The 20,261-nt window shown below is 37.8% G+C and overlaps 2 protein-coding genes across 2 annotated transcripts; both read left to right on the top strand.

Moving 5' to 3' along the window:
- The first annotated feature begins 8,235 nt into the window (after positions 1-8,235).
- Positions 8,236-8,679, top strand: LOC123686675 (uncharacterized protein K02A2.6-like). The gene has a single exon (XM_045626886.1). The coding sequence runs from the start codon at positions 8,236-8,238 to the stop codon at positions 8,677-8,679; it is 444 nt and encodes a 147-aa protein (XP_045482842.1).
- Positions 8,680-16,214: 7,535 nt separating this feature from the next.
- On the top strand, positions 16,215-18,748 carry LOC123686694 (piggyBac transposable element-derived protein 3-like). Its single transcript, XM_045626918.1, has 2 exons — positions 16,215-16,443; positions 16,662-18,748. The coding sequence occupies exons 1-2, from the start codon at positions 16,424-16,426 to the stop codon at positions 18,478-18,480; spliced, it is 1,839 nt and encodes a 612-aa protein (XP_045482874.1). The 5' UTR covers positions 16,215-16,423; the 3' UTR covers positions 18,481-18,748.
- The last annotated feature ends 1,513 nt before the right edge of the window (positions 18,749-20,261 follow it).

The raw sequence follows: 20,261 nt of genomic DNA, 5'->3' as shown, positions 1-20,261 counted from the left end.
TTCACAAGAATTTGGTACGCTACGAAGTTCTGACGGTACCTGATAAATTGCCAGCTGTCTGTGACCATCTGAAATCCGACCCGGATACTCAATAAAACAAGTAAACAACCTCTCGAGTAGCAGGTTTCGATGGCAGCAAGGAATGACAGACTAGCTACCATTTCGGCGCAAGCTACTTGAACGCTAGCTACCAAACGCACGAAAAAACGCTTCGTGAGTGGCGGGCATAAGGGGGCGGAGGGGGGTCAACCCATATGAATAAAAATGTCATATCTAAAAATCTGAACATAGAATCGATTTCACATTGTGGAAATATGCTTAAAACCAACAGCAGCTGAAAGTACCGTTAACCGCATCCACTTACACCCTAAGGGGGCGGAGGGGGGTCAACCCATATGAATAAAAATGTCATATCTAAAAATCCGAACATAGAATCGATTTCAAATTTTGGGGATATGCTTAAAACCAACAGCAGCTGAAAATGGCATCAACCGCATCCACTTACACCCTAAGGGGGCGGAGGGGGGTCAACCCATATAAATCAAAATGTCATATCTGAACATAGAATCGATTTCACATTTTGGAAATATGCTTAAAACCAACAGTAGCTGAAAGTGGCGTTAACCGCATCCACTTTCACCCTAAGGGGTCGGAGGGGGGTCAACCCATATAAATCAAAATGTCATATCTAAAAATCTGAACATAGAATCGATTTCACATTTTGGAAATATGCTTCAAACCAACAGCAGCTTAAAGTGGCGTTAACCGCATCCACTTACACCCTAAGGGGGCGGAGGGGGGTCAACCCATATGAATAAAAATGTCATATCTGAAAATCCGAACATAGAATCGATTTCACATTTTGGAAATATGCTTAAAACCAACAGCAGCTGAAAATGGCATTAACCGCATCCACTTACACCCTAAGGGGGCGGAGGGGGGTCAACCCATATAAATCAAAATGTCAGATCTAAAAATCCGAACATAGAATCGATTTCACATTTTGGAAATATGCTTAAAACCAACAGCAGCTGAAAATGGCATTAACCGCATCCACTTACACCCTAAGGGGGCGGAGGGGGGTCAACCAATATAAATCAAAATGTCATATCTAAAAATCTGAACATAGAATCGATTTCAAATTTTGAGGATATGCTTACCAATAGCCGCTGAAAGTGGCGTTCACCGCATCCACTTACACCCTAAGGGGGCGGAGGGGGGGTCAACCCATTTGAATCAAAATGTCATATCTAAAAATCTGAACATAGGATCGATTTCACATTTTGGGGATATGCTAACAACCAATAGCAGCTGAAAGTGGCGTTAACCGCATCCACTTACACCCTAAGGGGCGGAGGGGGGCAACCATATGAATATAAATGTCATATCTAAAAATCCGAACATAGAATCGATTCCAAATTTTGGGGATATGCTTAAAACCAACAGCAGCTGAGAATGGCGTTAACCGCATCCACTTACTCCCTAAGGGGGCGAAGGGGGGTCAACCCATATAAATCAAAATGTCATATCTGAAAATCTGAACATAGAATCGATTTCACATTTTGGGGATATGCTAACAACCAATAGCAGCTGAAAGTGGCGTTAACCGCATCCACTTACACCCTAAGGGGTCGGAGGGGGGTCAACTCATATAAATCAAAATGTCATATCTGAAAATCTGAACATAGGATCGAATTCAGACTTTGGGGATATGCTTGAAACCAATAGCAGCTGAAAGTGGCGTTAACCGCATCCACTTACACCCTAAGGGGTCGGAGGGGGGTCAACTCATATAAATCAAAATGTCATATCTAAAAATCTGAACATAGAATCGATTTCACATTGTGGAAATATGCTTAAAACCAACAGTAGCTGAAAGTGGCGTCAACCGCATCCACTTTCACCCTAAGGGGGCGGAGGGGGGTCAACCCATATAAATCAAAATGTCATATCTAGAAATCTGAACATAGAATCGATTTCACATTTTGGAAATATGCTTAAAACCAACAGCAGCTTAAAGTACCGTTAACCGCATCCACTTAAACCATGAGGGGGCGGAGGGGGGTCAACCCATATGAATAAAAATGTCATATCTGAAAATCCGAACATAGCATCGATTTCAAATTTTGGGGATATGCTAAAAACAAACAGCAGCTGAAAATGGCATAAACCGCAACCACTTACACCCTAAGGGGGCGGAGGGGGGTCAACCCATATGAATATAAATGTCATATCTAAAAATCCGAACATTGAATCGATTCCAAAGTTTGGGGATATGCTTAAAACCAACAGCAGCTGAAAATGGCGTTAACCGCATCCACTTACACCCTAAGGGGGCGGAGGGGGGTCAACCCATATGAATAAAAATGTCTTATCTAAAAATCTGAACATAGAATCGATTTCACATTTTGGAAATATGCTCAAAACCAACAGCAGCTGAAAGTACCGTTAACCGCATCCACTTAAACCATAAGGGGGCGGAGGAGGGTCAACCCATATGAATAAAAATGTCATATCTAAAAATCCGAACATAGCATCGATTTCAAATTTTGGGGATATGCTAAAAACAAACAGCAGCTGAAAATGGCATAAACCGCAACCACTTACACCCTAAGGGGGCGGAGGGGGGTCAACCCATATAAATCAAAATGTCATATCTAAAAATCTGAACATAGAATCGATTTCACATTTTGGAAATATGCTTAAAACCAACAGTAGCTGAAAGTGGCGTTAACCGCATCCACTTACACCCTAAGGGGGCGGAGGGGGGTCAACCCATATGAATAAAAATGTCATATCTAAAACTCCGAACATAGAATCGATTTCACATTTTGGAAATATGCTTGAAACCAACAGCAGCTGAAAATGGCATTAACCGCATCCACTTACACCCTAAGGGTGCGGAGGGGGGTCAACCAATATAAATCAAAATGTCATATCTAAAAATCTGAACATAGAATCGATTTCACATTTTGAGGATATGCTAACAACCAATAGCAGCAGAAAGTGGCGTTAACCGCATCCACTTACACCCTAAGGGGGCGGAGGGGGGTCAACCCATATGAATATAAATGTCATATTTAAAAATCTGAACATAGGATCGATTTCACATTTTGGGGATATGCTAACAACCAATAGCAGCTGAAAGTGGCGTTAACCGCATCCACTTACACCCTAAGGGGGCGGAGGGGGGTCAACCCATATGAATAAAAATGTCATATCTAAAAATCTGAACATAGAATCGATTTCACATTTTGGAAATATGCTTAAAACCAACAGCAGCTTAAAGTACCGTTAACCGCATCCACTTACACCCTAAGGGGGCGGAGGGGGGTCAACCCATATGAATAAAAATGTCATATCTAAAAATCCGAACATAGAATCGATTTCACATTTTGGAAATATGCTAAAAACCAACAGTAGCTGAAAGTGGCGTTAACCGCATCCACTTTCACCCTAAGGGGGCGGAGGGGGTCAACCCATATAAATCAAAATGTCATATCTAAAAATCTGAACATAGAATCGATTTCACATTTTGGCAATATGCTTAAAACCAACAGCAGCTTAAAGTGGCGTTAACCGCATCCACTTACACCCTGAGGGGGCGGAGGGGGGTCAACCCATATGAATAAAAATGTCATATCTGAAAATCCGAACATAGAATCGATTTCACATTTTGGAAATATGCTTAAAACCAACAGCAGCTGAAAATGGCATTAACCGCATCCACTTGCACCCTAAGGGGACGGAGGGGGGTCAACCCATATAAATCAAAATGTCATATCTAAAAATCCGAACATAGAATCGATCTCACATTTCGGAAATATGCTTAAAACCAACAGCAGCTGAAAATGGCATTTACCGCATCCACTTACACCCTAAGGGGGCGGAGGGGGGTCAACCAATATAAATCAAAATGTCATATCTAAAAATCTGAACATAGAATCGATTTCACATTTTGAGGATATGCTAACCAATAGCAGCTGAAAGTGGCGTTCACCGCATCCACGTACACCCTAAGGGGGCGGAGGGGGTGTCAACCCATTTGAATCAAAATGTCATATCTAAAAATCTGAACATAGGATCGATTTCACATTTTGGGGATATGCTAACAACCAATAGCAGCTGAAAGTGGCGTTAACCGCATCCACTTACACCCTAAGGGGCGGAGGGGGGTCAACCATATGAATATAAATGTCATATCTAAAAATCCGAACATAGAATCGATTCCAAATTTTGGGGATATGCTTAAAACCAACAGCAGCTGAAAATGGCGTAAACCGCATCCACTTACACCCTAAGGGGGCGGAGGGGGGTCAACCCATATAAATCAAAATGTCATATCTGAAAATCTGAATATAGGATCGAATTCAGATTTTGGGAACATACTTAAAACCAATAGCAGCTGAGAATGGCATAAACCGCATCCACTTACACCCTAAAGGGGCGGAGGGGGGTCAACCCATATAAATCAAAATGTCATATCTAAAAATCTGAACATAGAATCGATTTCACATTTTGGAAATATGCTTAAAACCAACAGCAGCTGAAAGTGGCGTTAACCGCATCCTTTTACGCCCTAAGGGGGCGGAGGGGGGTCAACCCATATGAATATAAATGTCATATCTAAAAATCCGAACATAGAATCGATTCCAAATTTTGGGGATATGCTTAAAACCAATAGCAGCTGAAAATAGCATTAACCGCATCCACTTACACCCTAAGGGGGCGGAGGGGGGTCAACCCATATGAATATAAATGTCATATCTAAAAATCCGAACATAGAATCGATTTCAAAGTTTGGGGATATGCTTAAAACCAACAGCAGCTGAAAATGGCGTTAACCGCATCAACTTACAACCTAAGGGGGCGGAGGGGGGTCAACCCATATGAATAAAAATGTCATATCTAAAAATCTGAACATAGAATCGATTTCACATTTTGGAAATATGCTTAAAACCAACAGTAGCTGAAAGTGGCGTTAACCGCATATACTTACACCCTAAGGGGGCGGAGGGGGGTCAACCCATATAAATCAAAATGTCATATCTGAAAATCTGAACATAGAATCGATTTCACATTTCGGAAATATGCGTAAAACCAACAGCAGCTGAAAGTACCGTTAACCGCATCCACTTAAACCATAAGGGGGCGGAGGGGGGTCAACCCATATGAATAAAAATGTCATATCTAAAAATCCGAACATAGAATCGATTTCAAATTTTGGGGATATGCTTAAAACTAACAGCAGCTGAAAATGGCATTAACCGCAACCACTTACACCCTAAGGGGGCGGAGGGGGGTCAACCCATATAAATCAAAATGTCATATCCAAAAATCTGAACATAGAATCGATTCCACATTTTGGAAATATGCTTAAAACCAACAGTAGCTGAAAGTGGCGTTAACCGCATCCACTTACACCCTAAGGGGGCGGAGGGGGGTCAACCCATATAAATCAAAATGTCATATCTGAAAATCTGAACATAGAATCGATTTCACATTTTGGAAATATGCGTAAAACCAACAGCAGCTGAAAGTGGCGTTAACCGCATCCACTTACACCCTGAGGGGGCGGAGGGGGGTCAACCCATATGGATAAAAATGTCATATCTAAAAATCCGAACATAGAATCGATTTCACATTCTGGAAACATGCTTGAAACCAACAGCAGCTGAAAATGGCATTAACCGCATCCACTTACACCCTAAGGGGGCGGAGGGGGGTCAACCAATATAAATCAAAATGTCATATCTAAAAATCTGAACATAGAATCGATTTCACATTTTGAGGATATGCTAACAACCAATAGCAGCAGAAAGTGGCGTTAACCGCATCCACTTACACCCTAAGGGGGCGGAGGGGGGTCAACCCATATGAATATAAATGTCATATTTAAAAATCTGAACATAGGATCGATTTCACATTTTGGGGATATGCTAACAACCAATAGCAGCTGGAAGTGGCGTTAACCGCATCCACTTACACCCTAAGGGGGCGGAGGGGGGTCAACCCATATGAATAAAAATGTCATATCTAAAAATCTGAACATAGAATCGATTTCACATTCTGGAAATATGCTCAAAACCAACAGCAGCTGAAAGTACCGTTAACCGCATCCATTTACACCCTAACGGGGCGGAGGGGGGTCAACCCATATGAATAAAAATTTCATATCTGAAAATCCGAACATAGAATCGATTTCACATTTTGGAAATATGCTCAAAACCAACAGCAGCTGAAAATGGCATTAACCGCATCCACTTACACCCTAAGGGGGCGGAGGGGGGTCAACCCATATAAATCAAAATGTCATATCTAAAAATCCGAACATAGAATCGATTTCACATTTTGGAAATATGCTTAAAACCAACAGCAGCTGAAAATGGCATTAACCGCATCCACTTACACCCTAAGGGGGCGGAGGGGGGTCAACCAATATAAATCAAAATGTCATATCTAAAAATCTGAACATAAAATCGATTTCACATTTTGAGGATATGCTAACCAATAGCCGCTGAAAGTGGCGTTCACCGCATCCACTTACACCCTAAGGGGGCGGAGGGGGGGTCAACCCATTTGAATCAAAATGTCATATCTAAAAATCTGAACATAGGATCGATTTTACATTTTGGGGATATGCTAACAACCAATAGCAGCTGAAAGTGGCGTTAACCGCATCCACTTACACCCTAAGGGGCGGAGGGGGGTCAACCATATGAATATAAATGTCATATCTAAAAATCCGAACATAGAATCGATTCCAAATTTTGGGGATATGCTTAAAACCAACAGCAGCTGAAAATGGCGTTAACCGCATCCACTTACACCCTAAGGGGGCGGAGGGGGGTCAACCCATATAAATCAAAATGTCATATCTGAAAATCTGAACATAGAATCGATTTCACATTTTGGGGATATGCTAACAACCAATAGCAGCTGAAAGTGGCGTTAATCGCATCCACTTACACCCTAAGGGGTCGGAGGGGGGTCAACCCATATAAATCAAAATGTCTTATCTGAAAATCTGAACATAGGATCGAATTCAGACTTTGGGGATATGCTTAAAACCAATAGCAGCTGAAAATAGCATTAACCGCATCCACTTACACCCTAAGGGGGCGGAGGGGGGTCAACCCATATAAATCAAAATGTCATATCTAAAAATCTGAACATAGAATCGATTTCACATTGTGGAAATATGCTTAAAACCAACAGTAGCTGAAAGTGGCGTTAATCGCATCCACTTTCACCCTAAGGGGGCGGAGGGGGGTCAACCCATATAAATCAAAATGTCATATCTAGAAATCTGAACATAGAATCGATTTCAAATTTTGGAAATATGCTTAAAACCAACAGCAGCTTAAAGTGGCGTTAACCGCATCCACTTACACCCTAAGGGGGCGGAGGGGGGTCAACCCATATGAATATAAATGTCATATCTAAAAATCCGAACATAGAATCGATTCCAAAGTTTGGGGATATGCTTAAAACCAACAGCAGCTGAAAATGGCGTTAACCGCATCCACTTACACCCTATGGGGGCGGAGGGGGGTCAACCCATATGAATAAAAATGACATATCTAAAAATCTGAACATAGAATCGATTTCACATTTTGGAAATATGCTTAAAACCAACAGCAGCTGAAAGTACCGTTAACCGCATCCACTCAAACCATAAGGGGGCGGAGGGGGGTCAACCCATATGAATAAAAATGTCATATCTAAAAATCCGAACATAGAATCGATTTCAAATTTTGGGGATATGCTAAAAACAAACAGATGCTACGATGGAACTGAAATTGTACCTGAAGGCGAGTTTCATGCTGAAGTTACATATGGTGATGAAAATTTTGAGAAATGTAGATTTTTAGTTGTTAAGAAAGGTTCAGTACCATTGCTCGGTAGAGATCTAATTAAATTATTGAAGATAAAGATCGATCTAACAGAAAAATCTATACCGGTGAACGTTTTGAATACTGATGTAGATAAGGATTTGCAAGATATATTAACAAAATATAAAGAATTATTTAATAATGAGTTAGGAAGGTATAAGTATGAAAAAATTCAGTTATGTGTGAAGCAAAACACTAAACCAATTTTTTGTAAGCCTAGACTAGTTCCATTCCTCTTCAAGGAAAAAATTAATAAAGAATTGGATAAAGCCAAAGGCCAAAGGTGTTATTTGCAAAATTGAAAATTCGAAATGGGGTACCTACACGTTTAGTTCCTGTAATGAAGGACGGAGGAGATATAAGATTGTGTGCGGATTACAAAGTTACGGTAAACAGGTATTTAAAAGATGTAAAGCATCCATTACCTAGGATAAATGAACTATTTTCTCAACTTCATGGTGAATTTTTCACTAAACTTGATTTCGCATATGCTTATAACCAACTTGAGTTCGAAGAAAGTACTAGATACTTATTAACGTGGAGTACACATAGGGGAATCTATGCGGTCAACAGATTGCATTTTGGTACTAAACCGGCATGCTCCATTTTCCAGAAAACTGTGGAAAAGGTTCTACAAGGTGTGAATGGAACAGTCATATTTTTAGATGACATTGTTGTGACCGGCAAAAGTTGCAAAGATCATTTACATAATTTGAGCGAAGTTTTTTATCGGTTGAGTAAAGCAGGATTCAAATTGAATTTGAAGAAATGCCGCTTTTTTTGAGAATGAAGTGAAGAACTTAGGGCATAACATCAATAAACAGGGTTTACATAAGGATTTTGAAAAGGTTAAGGCGATAACAGATATGCCAAGGCCAGTTGACCAAGGCCAAGTAAAAGCTTTTGTAGGAATGGTGAATTATTATGGACAGTTTGTACCGAATTTATCGACATTATTAAGTCCCATTTACAAATTGCTACAAAAGGATCACAAATTCAATTGGTCAGAAGCATGTGAAAATGCTTTCAGGAAGGTGAAGGAAGCACTAGCTTCAGAGCAAACCCTGTTTTTTTTTTATAGGGATCTTCCAATAAATTGATTTGTGATTCGTCACAGGTTGGTATTGGATGTGTACTTGTACATGTATTTCCAGATGGTACAGAAAGACCAATTAGTTTTGTTAGGATTGTAATCGTATCATTATAACGCATGTCTCTTTTGTACATATGTATGTAACTTGATTTATAGGAAGATGTAGTTTAGTTCTAAATAAACCAGCACCCTCAACAGGTCTTTGATTAATAATCAAGTTTATTCTAAACGTAACATGGCGCAGTCAGTATTAGGATTTGTTTCAAATTGATTCGAATTCTAATTTGAGTGTACTACAAAAAATTTAAAATTTAAGTAGTGAAAATTGTGGTCGAATGACAGAAGAATCGAACAATCCAAAACTAGAAACGTCATCATCATCTTCGAATCAATCAGTTCAACATTCAAGAATGAACACCAATGTGAAAATTCCATCACAAATGAATTTCAACGGAAATCTAGCCAACAATTATCGATTTTTCAAACAAAAATTCGAAATTTATTTGAATGCATCAAGACAAACGAATTTGGACTCGAAGTATAAAGCAGCATTATTTTTGAATGTGATTGGTGATAATGCACTCGCTATTTATAATAATTTTCCATCAAATGAAAACAATGAAGAAAATTACGAAGATCTCATCAATAAATTCGACAAATATTTCCTGCCACATATCACGAGATAAAAAAGTGGAAGAAACAATCGACGAATATGTGAATGCACTGAGAGGACTGAGTTCCACATGTGAATTTGATAAATTAACCGATAGTTTAATTCGAGATCGTATTGTCATGGGAATCATAGACAGAAATTTGAAAGACACTCTCCTAAGAATACCAAAGTTAGATCTTCAAACGGCAATAAATACGTGCAAAGCAGCAGAGCAATCACAAAATCAATTGGAAAAAATTTGTTCGTCCCAAGAATTGACTGAAATGTCCAGAAGAACATTTAAGATGAATAGAATTCAACAAACTGAAAACTATAAAAGGACAACAACATCAAGAGCACAAGAGCATTCAATTCAATCGTATCAACAAAATCATGCAGGTCAGAAGAAACTATCAATCAACAAGAACCAACTTCAATTTCATCGCCAATGTCAACGATGTGGTCTACAACATCAACGTGGGAAATGTCCAGCATATAAAGCTAAGTGTAACAATTGATATTTAAGTCTAGACGTCAACGGTCACGGTTGCGCTCTGATTGTTGAGGATATTCAAAGTTCTATTTCATGGTATACAATAGTTAATTTCTTGTGATATTTCTTCACATGCGGAATTACCTGAACCTGATTATTGTCTGTACATCTAAGGTTGTTGATTTTCCACATCAAAGGATCAGCCTATTAGTTTACATATAGGAATCCTAGATAAAACAGTCGAAAAAATTTATCAACATCGGGAGTAAGCGTTCATCGGATATTGTCCGTTCCGCAGTTCACACCGTTTTCACTTTGGAGGATTCTGTTCATCGGATATTGACGCTGCCCAATGGATCTCGCCGCAGAGTTTGGAAGACTCGAGGAGCATTTTAATAATTCCATCGAAAGCTTCAATAAACGACTTCAACTGGCTGTAAGTGCTCCAGAAAAACCTTCATCTCTTGACACTCTGTTGAATGATTTCACGGCGTTCAAGAAGAATATTTCATCGTCATTATCACATATTAAAGATCTTTTCACCAACATTGATAGTCGTATGGATGCAATAGAGAATGAGACCAGAAAAAGCTGTATCCTGATACATGGAGTGGTTGAGGAGGATGGCGAGAATCCTATGTTGTTGGTGGAGAATGTCGTGGAGAAGCTGAACCTTGGTGATGGTTTCTCTTCGGAGGGATGTATCGAGAACGTGCATAGATTGGGCAAGAGGAAGGACGGGGCAAGTGTAAATCCTAGGCCACTTTTAGTTACTTTTGAAAAACAGAAATATAAAAACCTTATATGGTATGCTAAGAAGAAGTTGAAAGGAACGAAGATTCTCATTACTGAGTTCCTCACTCGAGGTAGGCAGGATTTATTCCGAAAGTGTAGGATTGCATTTGGACCTGGAAAGGTTTGGACACGAGATGGTTGTATCAATGTTTTGGCTGGAAACAAGAAAGTTCTCATTACTTCTTCATCTCAAATTCCCGCCCTTAAGCAATCAACAGCTGTGAAAGATAACTTGGAGTCCCAGACCTCACAGAAACAACGCTATCCCCACACCAGGAGCAAGAACGTAAGCAGATGATAAGCACTATTCTCTTATCTTTTTTTCCGCAGTGTTGAATATTTTGTTTTGAGCATTTGGCTTGCTTTATTTTATTTCTGTTCATTTCATTTGTCGATTATTATGATCTCTTTGAGTTCTCCTGAATACTTTCCCCCCTATCCTTCTCTATCCCTCGACCTTTTCTTAGAAGATATTGAAGAGGAAATATGCAACTTGGTTGACACCGATCATACCTCACATATTGCTGATGACATTGAATGTAATAACTTGGCCAATTTACCCTCAAACAATTTGCTAGTGTGTCATATTAATGCCCAAAGTCTTATTGCTCACCATGACGATCTGATTAATACGTTCTCACATGGTATATATCACCTGATACTTGTAAGTGAAACCTGGTTGAAAAAATCAATTAGGTCATCGTTCGTCAAGTTACCAGGATACAAATTATTAAGAAATGATAGGGATCACCGCCGTGGAGGTGGGGTTGCGATTTATATAAAAGAAAATATATCTTGTAAAATAATTTCACAATCTATTTCGGGTCAAACTCGAAAGCTCGAGTATCTTTTCATTGAAATTAACTTCTGCAGGAAACTTTTGATAGGTGTCCTCTACTCTCCTCCGGCATATAGTTATTTTGGTGAACTTGAGTGTGTTTTGGATGAAGTGGTGGGTAAATACTCAGATATAATTATGATGGGGGACTTGAATAACTGCATGATCCAGAAAACTTCTCGCTCTAAACTTATGAACAACCTTCTCGAATCTTACAATTTGAAGCTTATCAATAGAAAGCCCACCCATCATATCCACAATTCCAATACTTTGCTGGACTTGCTTGTCACGTCTGTTCCAAGCAAGGTAGTTGTTAGTGCACAACAACATGCCTATCAGTTTTCTCATCACGACCTTATATATGCTGCTTTTAAATTCAAGTGCCCTAAACCGATACCTCGAGTTATTGAATGTCGTGATCTGAAGAGAGTGGATCAAACTCTTTTGATTCAGGCGACAAGAACCATATGTTGGGAATCGGTCTATAAAACGGACTCTTTAGACGAGAAAGTGAAAATTTTCTCTGACAAAATCCTTGAGGTATATGACAGGTTGGCCCCATTAAAGGCTGTCAGAGTGAGGCATCCCCCGTGTCCCTGGCTAACCGATGAAATAAGAGAAACTATGATGCGGCGGGATAAACTGAAAGCTAACTATGTCAAAAACCCAAATAGTGAAAATAAAGAATTATATCGCGTCATTAGAAATAGGTAGTGTAGAGGCGAGAAGAGAAAGTTTTTCGAAGAGAATCTCATTAATACATCTCCTGGTGAAGTTTGGCAGACTCTACGTTCAGTTGGCATAGGAAAAGAAGCCAGCCCCCCATCTGTTGATTTGGATCCCTCCCTCCTTGCCCGACATTTCATTACCCCTGATACCAATCTAACTAACAATATTAAGGAGACCACATTGAAAAAGTTACATTCGTGTTCCCTGCCTAACCGAATTTGCGTTCGGGCCTGTTAGTGCGGAAGATATTAGTGCCACCCTGAATGGTATAACTTCGAAATCAGATGGAAGTGATGGTATTGGAATAGTTCTACTCAAACCTATCATAAATGAGATCCTGCCAATACTAACTCACATCTTCAATTTTTCACTCCAGATTAATACTTTTCCAACTATGTGGAAGCGCGCCAAAATCATTCCAATACCAAAGATACCAAATGCTTTCGATCCTCAAGACTTTAGGCCAATATCTATACTTCCAACACTATCTAAGATCTTTGAGAAGCTCATCAACTCTCAAATTCTGACATACTTGAATGAGCATTCCCTACACAACCCTTACCAGTCAGGATTTCGCCTAAAATACAGTACTACCACAGCACTCACAAAGATCACTGACGACATCAGTAGAGCAATGGATAAGAAACTGCTCACAATTGCAGTACTATTAGATTTCAGCAAGGCATTCGACACCATTGACTTCGATATACTCCTGGCTAAGTTGCGTTTGGTGGGCTTCTCCAAACACTCCAGAAGTTTCATAGAATCTTACCTTAGAGGGCGCGAAATCTCAGTAAGCCTGAATGGTCTTTGCTCTGGATGGGTGGTGACGGGGTTGGGTGTTCCGCAGGGTAGTGTTCTGGGGCCACTTTTGTTTACTCTTTACATTTCCTCATTGACAGATAATATTCAATGTAAGTTTCACCTCTTTGCAGATGATCTACAAATCTATAAACATACTACCATTGAAGATTTCTCTCGAAGTGTACGACTATTAAACGATGATCTTTCTAGAATATCTTCTGCCGCTTCATGCATTGGTCTCATTATTAACCCCACTAAAACCCAATCAATTGTAATAGGGACCAAAAGAGGCTTGAATTCGGTTGATAGGCACCAACATCAGATCATCCTCAACGGTGTGAAGATTCCCTATTCTTCAAGTGTCAGAAATCTGGGACTGACTATGGATGAAACACTCTCTTGGGATATGCAAATTGCCAACTTGAGTAAAAAATTCTTTTATTGCTTGCATCAACTCCTAAAAAACTTTTTGCCATTTCCAACTAGAAAAAACCTTTATTTTTCACTTTTACTCCCCATACTTGACTATGCCGATGTTGCTTACATGGGTCTTACGATGAATCAGTTGAACAAACTGGAGCGCTTGCAGAATGCTGGAGTTAAATTTGTCTATAATTTAAGGAAGTTCGATCACGTCAGTCAGCTTAAACAAGACCTGAATTTGTTGACCATGAAACAACGCCGCATTTGGCACACGCTGCTCTTGGGATATAAGGTTCTGGAATCGCGGGAACCTACTTATTTATGTTGCAATCTGAGGTTTCTTGGAGATGCCGATCGTCAGACAAGAGCACTAGACAATTTCACTTTGAGAATACCTGCACATCTCACAAATTTTTCCTATAATAGTTTCTCAGTACGGTTTGCGCAATTTTGGAATCGTGTTCCAACAGAGATAGTCCGAAAGCCTTCTCTCAGTTCGTTTAAGCTTAGTCTTAAAGGGTATTTAGCTGGTACAAACTTTAATATGTGAGTCCTTATATGTATATATATATATATATATATATATATATTTTTTTTCCAAGAAATAGTTCTTCAGATGTATCTCTCCCTTCTTTTCTCTCTCTTTTTTTTTTGTTATGATTTGTTTTATATATGTGTATATAGAACTTGAAAAATTCGAACTCTTATATCATTAAGTTGTAGACTTTTCTGTAAAGGTTGGCAGGAAGATATCGCTTTGCGATATGCTCGCCTTTTGCACTTTTTAACAAATTATTGTACAACCTTTTATGCAATAAGGAGTTCTAATAATAAAATGTGTAAATCTAAAAATATCAGTCTTTTAGAGAACAATACTCCAGAAGATGAATTTTTTCTAGGTTCTTTAGAAATATCTCATATTGCAGATGAAACTGAGTGGTATGAAAATTTGAAATTGAATAATTTTTTGAATTTTAAATTTAAATTAGATACAGGAGCAAAAGGTGTTAATATATTGCCATATTATGAATTTAAAAAATTAAAAAATGTCAAACTAGAAAAATTTACCGGAAATATCAATACTTATGGAAATGAAACTTTAAAAATTTTGGGAATTTGTACATTAGAAACAAAATATAAAAACATTATTAAAAATGTAGACTTTCATGTAATGAATACTGATAAATGTGCAATATTAGGTTTACAAGAAATAATTAAATTCAAGATATTGACTAAAAATAATGACGATCATAGTATTTCTGACATATCAAACGAAAATAAAAATGAAATTTATGCTAAATTTTTTTCTAATTATAATGAACTGTTCACAGGTATCGGATGTTTGAAAGATGAGTATCACATAGAAGTTGACCCAAATATTACTCCAATAATTCAACCACCGCGAAAAATTCCATTCAATCTTCACGAAAAACTAAAACAAAAACTTCAAGACTTAGAAAACGAAAATATTATAGAGAAATTATCGGAGCCAACCGATTGGGTCAGCTCAATGGTGATCGTTCGTAAGCCCAATAATGATATAAGAATCTGCATTGACCCCAAGGACTTGAATAAAGCCATAAAACGAGAACATTCCCATGTGCTATCATTAGAAGAATTAACGTACGAGTTATCAGGAGCTAAGTATTTCAGCACTCTAGATTGTAGTAACGGTTTTTGGCATGTTAAATTGGATGATCAAAGTAAGAAACTTACAACTTTCAATACTCCTTTCGGAAGATACTGTTTCAAAAGATTGCCATATGGTTTGCGTAATTCATCGGAAATATTTTTCAAACGTATAAGTGATTTATTTTCTTCGGTTAAAGGTATAAAAATTTATGTAGATGATATTTTAATATTTGCAAAAAGCATTGAAGAACATGACAAAATTTTAAAAATTGCATTAGATATTTGTAGAAAAAATAATATTAAACTTAACAAAAACAAATGTAAATTTGGCATTACCGAAATCAAATACATGGGTCATATATTAACTTCTAATGGAATAAAACCAGATGAAGAAAAAATTAAAGTCATTAAATTTTATAAAACTCCTCAGAATAAAAAAGACGTAGAAATCTTTTAAGGAATGATTACATATTTACAAAGATTTATTCCAAATGCATCTAGTATAACAGAACCGCTAAGAAATTTATTAAAAACAAATATTGAATTTCAATGGAATCATGAACAACAAAATTCATTCGAATCGTTAAAATGTATTATTTCAAAACAACCTATATTAGGATATTTTCAACCGAATGAAGACATAATAATATCACGTGATGCATCTTCAAAAGGTCTTGGTACTTGTATCAAACAGAAAAATAAAATAATTGCCTATGCATCAAGGTCCTTGACAGAATCTCGAAAATCTTATGCGCAAATTTAAAAAGAAATGCTCGCAGTAGTATTTAGTTGTGAAAAATTTCATCAATATTTATTTACAAATGGAGATATCACTACTGAAACTGATCATCGACCATTAACCCATTACAGCCCCGTGGCAACTTAAGTTGCCACGGCGCATTCGACTACATTCTATGCGCACGCGCATAGATATTGAAGTTCCATTGGTAAATTCCGGTCATGTGATATGTCCTGTCTCGAATAGCACAAACGTCAGTCAGATATTGTCAAACAGTGAGTTAGTGTATAACGATTTATTCAGAGCTCTTGAACTTTTTCATTCACCATAATGGCCGTCGATGAGAGATTGTAAGTATTCTATTTCAATAATGCATGCACATTTGTATTTTTGTACCAGTTTTATTCAATATGAATTCAGCAGTATATTTCTTCTTCACAGTAATATTTTCATGCAATATTTTGCTTTTGCCATACGGGCAAAGTTTGATGGCAACTAAAGTGGCCAACGGGAACACGTGACAACGGTTTCTGCAATATTTACATTTCTTACTGAATGATTTCGACAGGTATACTCGTGGAAGATCAGGCACTGGATTACTTCTTCATGAATTAATTGACCTTATCGAGAACGATGAGGACATATCAGCCACCAATATAGCCATATGTCCACCTGATGAACTTCCTGGTGCAGATACAGATAAGGACTCTGATTTATCGGATGAAGAGGTAGTTGGAGATTTTGACCACCTTCCTGCCCGTATATTACGCTCTCAGGTGGAAATGCAGAATCCAGAAATCGATGATGATCACGGCAATCCAGTCGTCCAAGATGAGAACCATTCAGAAGAACCTAGACCGACGACTTCTTCGCAGACAAGAGTAAGAAGCACCAAACGTAAGCGTCCCACAGAACGTACTTGGAAGCCGAAAATGAATGGGTTATCTTCAAGTATTCCTGAACTTGAATGCGAATACCGACCGGTAGCAGAAGATCTTCTGAAAGAAACGGTAAAAAGCCCTATTGAGGCTTTTAGGGCTTACTTCTCGGAAGATTTATTGAGTCATATCGTAACCGAAACTAATCGTTATGCTATGCAGAAACTCGTTCACAACCTGAATGCCACTGCTGAAGAAATGATTACATTTGTCGGAATTATGTTGATGTCAGGTTACCACCCTCTTCCATATAGAAGACTCTACTGGAAACAAGATCCAGATGTTCATTCGCACTTAGTTTCCGATGCCATCCGTCGAAACCGATTCGATGAACTGATAAGTTTTATTCACCTTGCCAACAATGAAAACAATGATGGAAGTGATAAAATGTACAAGGTCCGACCTATTTTTGATCACCTCAACAACTCTTTCAAACAAATCAGTCCTGGGCCCACTATTAGTATCGACGAGAGTATGATTCCTTATTACGGAAGGCATGGGTGCAAACAGTTTATTCGCGGAAAACCTATCAGATTTGGGTTCAAGTTATGGGTTGCCGCGGATCCATCTGGATACATCCATCATGTTGAACCCTATTGTGGAAGTTCAACTCGTCTTCCAGAAACTGGACTCGGTCAAGGAGGTGACGTAGTAATTGGACTTGTAGACCACATGAAATTGTCAAAGGGTATTCGACTCTACTTTGACAATCTTTTTACATCGGTTGGGTTGTTGGAAGAGCTTAGTTCTAGAGGACTTGGTGGAACTGGTACTCTGCGTGAGAATCGCTGTAGTGTTTCAATGAAACTTCCAGATAAAAAAACGTGGAAAAATAAACCCAGAGGTGAAACATCCACCAGTTCTTCAGGAGATATTTTAGCAGTCCGTTGGAATGACAACAATGTTGTTACTGTACTTACTAATTGTGATAATGTACATCCTATGTCAAAGTCAAACCGATACTCCAGAATTGAAAAGAAGGTCATTTCTGTCAAAGTACCAGGTCCTATTGCTCGTTACAATAGTAACATGGGTGGAGTAGATCTTTCTGATCAATTTTTGGCTTCCTACCGAAACAGAATCAGGTCGAAAAAATGGTGGTGGCCTTATTTCTCTTGGACTGTGGATGTATGCAGCACACAAGGTTGGTTACTGTATCGTCGCCTTGGGCATGATATTCCTCTATTGGATTTCAGACGTCAGTGTGCTATTTTCATTCTGAAGTCTTACGGCAGTCCTCCAATGGTAGCAGGAGTTCGATCATCTCTAGAGTTCACACCAGCTCTCGAAGAAATAAGAAAAGATCGAACAGATCATTTCATCGAAAAAGGTGAATCCAAGTATCGCCGTTGTAAAGTATGTGGCAGGCGTACAATTTTTGTATGCAAGAAGTGTGAAGTTCCTGTTCATCCTGATGAGTGTTTCAAAATTTTTCATGATGTAAAATAATAATATTTTATGTAATTTCATAGGAAATATTATACGGTTGAATCACAATAGATGTATACGATTGATATGCTAGTTTTATTGTACTTTGGAAAATTTCTTCATGAATTATCCCAGTGGCAACTTAAGTTGCCGCTTCATAGTAACTCTCCTGCATGTTCGATCATTATTTTTATAACACAATATCACTTTTTGAGTCTAAATAACTCATCAGACAAAGTTTCAGTTGAAAATCTTCACGGGGGAATTATGGGCTTTAATGGGTTAATATCAATTTTCTCAAAACCTCTTGTTGAAACACCTCCTCGATTGCAAAGAATGCTTTTGAAAATTCAACCTTACCAATTTAAATTAGTATATAAACCGGGGAAGGAATTGAAAATTGCTGATGCTTTATCAAGAGCCTATATTGATGAAGAATATAAATTTACAAAAGATATTGATTTGCATATTTGCTCAATAATAAAGAATTTACCTGTATCAGATTTAAAAATAGAAAAGATCAAACAAATAATCAAAACTGACAGTCACTTGCAAAATTTAGTTAAATTAATAAAAAATGGTTTCCCTAATAACAAAAAGAATTTAGAAAATGACATGAAAATTTATTGGACATATAGAGATGAACTAACTTTTATGGAAGGTTTAATATTCAAAGGTTACAAAATTTTAATACCGGAAGAATTCAGACAAGATACATTAAAACAATTACATATAGGACATATGGGTAAAGAAAAAATTAAAAACCGAGCTAGGGAACTAGTATTTTGGCAAGGTTTATCATTACAAATAGATAAATTGAGTGATTCTTATAAAACTTGTAACCTATACAGGGTCTTTCACGAGGAACCTCACCCATATTTATACGGGAAACTACTGAATGTATTTTCATGAAATTCAGCACTTATAAGTATTTCACGATGCTGATGAAATCTAAAATATTTTCAAGGCATGAGCACCTCCGGTTTTTCCGGAAATGACGTCAACTTCCGTTTTTCAAATTAGAACACCATTTTTTTATTGCAGAAATAGATTCCTTAGAAAATTTCAAGTTATTTTGATGTAACATTTTTCAGTTTTGGTTGAAAAATTCTCTCTGAGCGGGAAAATTCGAAAAAAAAATCGAAAATAGAGCTCCGCTGAAACAAGAATAACTTCGAGGTTTTTGAATGGAAAATTTTCATTTTTAGGATTTTTCAAGATGTAAGATTAATCTATTCACTTTGAAAATCGAAATCGCGATTCATGCTACAGGGGGTGCAAAAATCGCTTTCAAAGTTAGGGATGACAAAATCGTGAAAAATCAATTTTTTCAAATTAGAACCCCATTTTTTATGGCAGATATTGAATCTACGTTAAAAAATAATGTGAGTGTATGCATCACACCCTTGCCCTAAAGTGGATATTTTCTGAGTTATTCACAAGAAACTGTTTTTCGTCTTGAATTTTCAGCTATTTCTTTTCCCTTCACGCCAAAAAGATGAAATTTTCAGGAACTGTTACTTAAACCATGTTTCAGATTTTACTACCCTAATATGCAAGAGAAAAAAGTTACAGGTTGTTCCTAAATAGATGGCGAATTTTGATTCGAATTTGTATCGGAAACCTCTTTATTTCAACTAATCGGCCATCGGTTTTCTCTCCAGTGATAAATAATTCCTTATGAACCATATGCAAAAACTTACCATGTTTTACATTCTTTTTTTTTAATGATAGATATCATTAATTACATCTGCCAAATTCCTCTTTATTCAGTAGCATTTTGTGTTTACTATTAATGATAT

The sequence above is a fragment of the Harmonia axyridis genome, chromosome X, assembly GCF_914767665.1.
Source record: "Harmonia axyridis chromosome X, icHarAxyr1.1, whole genome shotgun sequence".
NCBI lineage: Eukaryota > Metazoa > Arthropoda > Insecta > Coleoptera > Coccinellidae > Harmonia > Harmonia axyridis.
The sequence above is the reverse complement of the archived record's forward strand: the minus strand, read 5'-3'. Positions and strand labels throughout refer to the sequence as shown.

Excerpts from the sequence above, each read along its gene's own strand:
- LOC123686675 (XM_045626886.1), top strand. The coding sequence starts at position 8,236 with ATGAAGGACGGAGGAGATATAAGATTGTGTGCGGATTACAAAGTTACG.
- LOC123686694 (XM_045626918.1), top strand. The coding sequence starts at position 16,424 with ATGGCCGTCGATGAGAGATT. Across the intron at positions 16,444-16,661 it reads ATGGCCGTCGATGAGAGATT|GTATACTCGTGGAAGATCAG; the intron begins GTAAGTATTCTA and ends TGATTTCGACAG.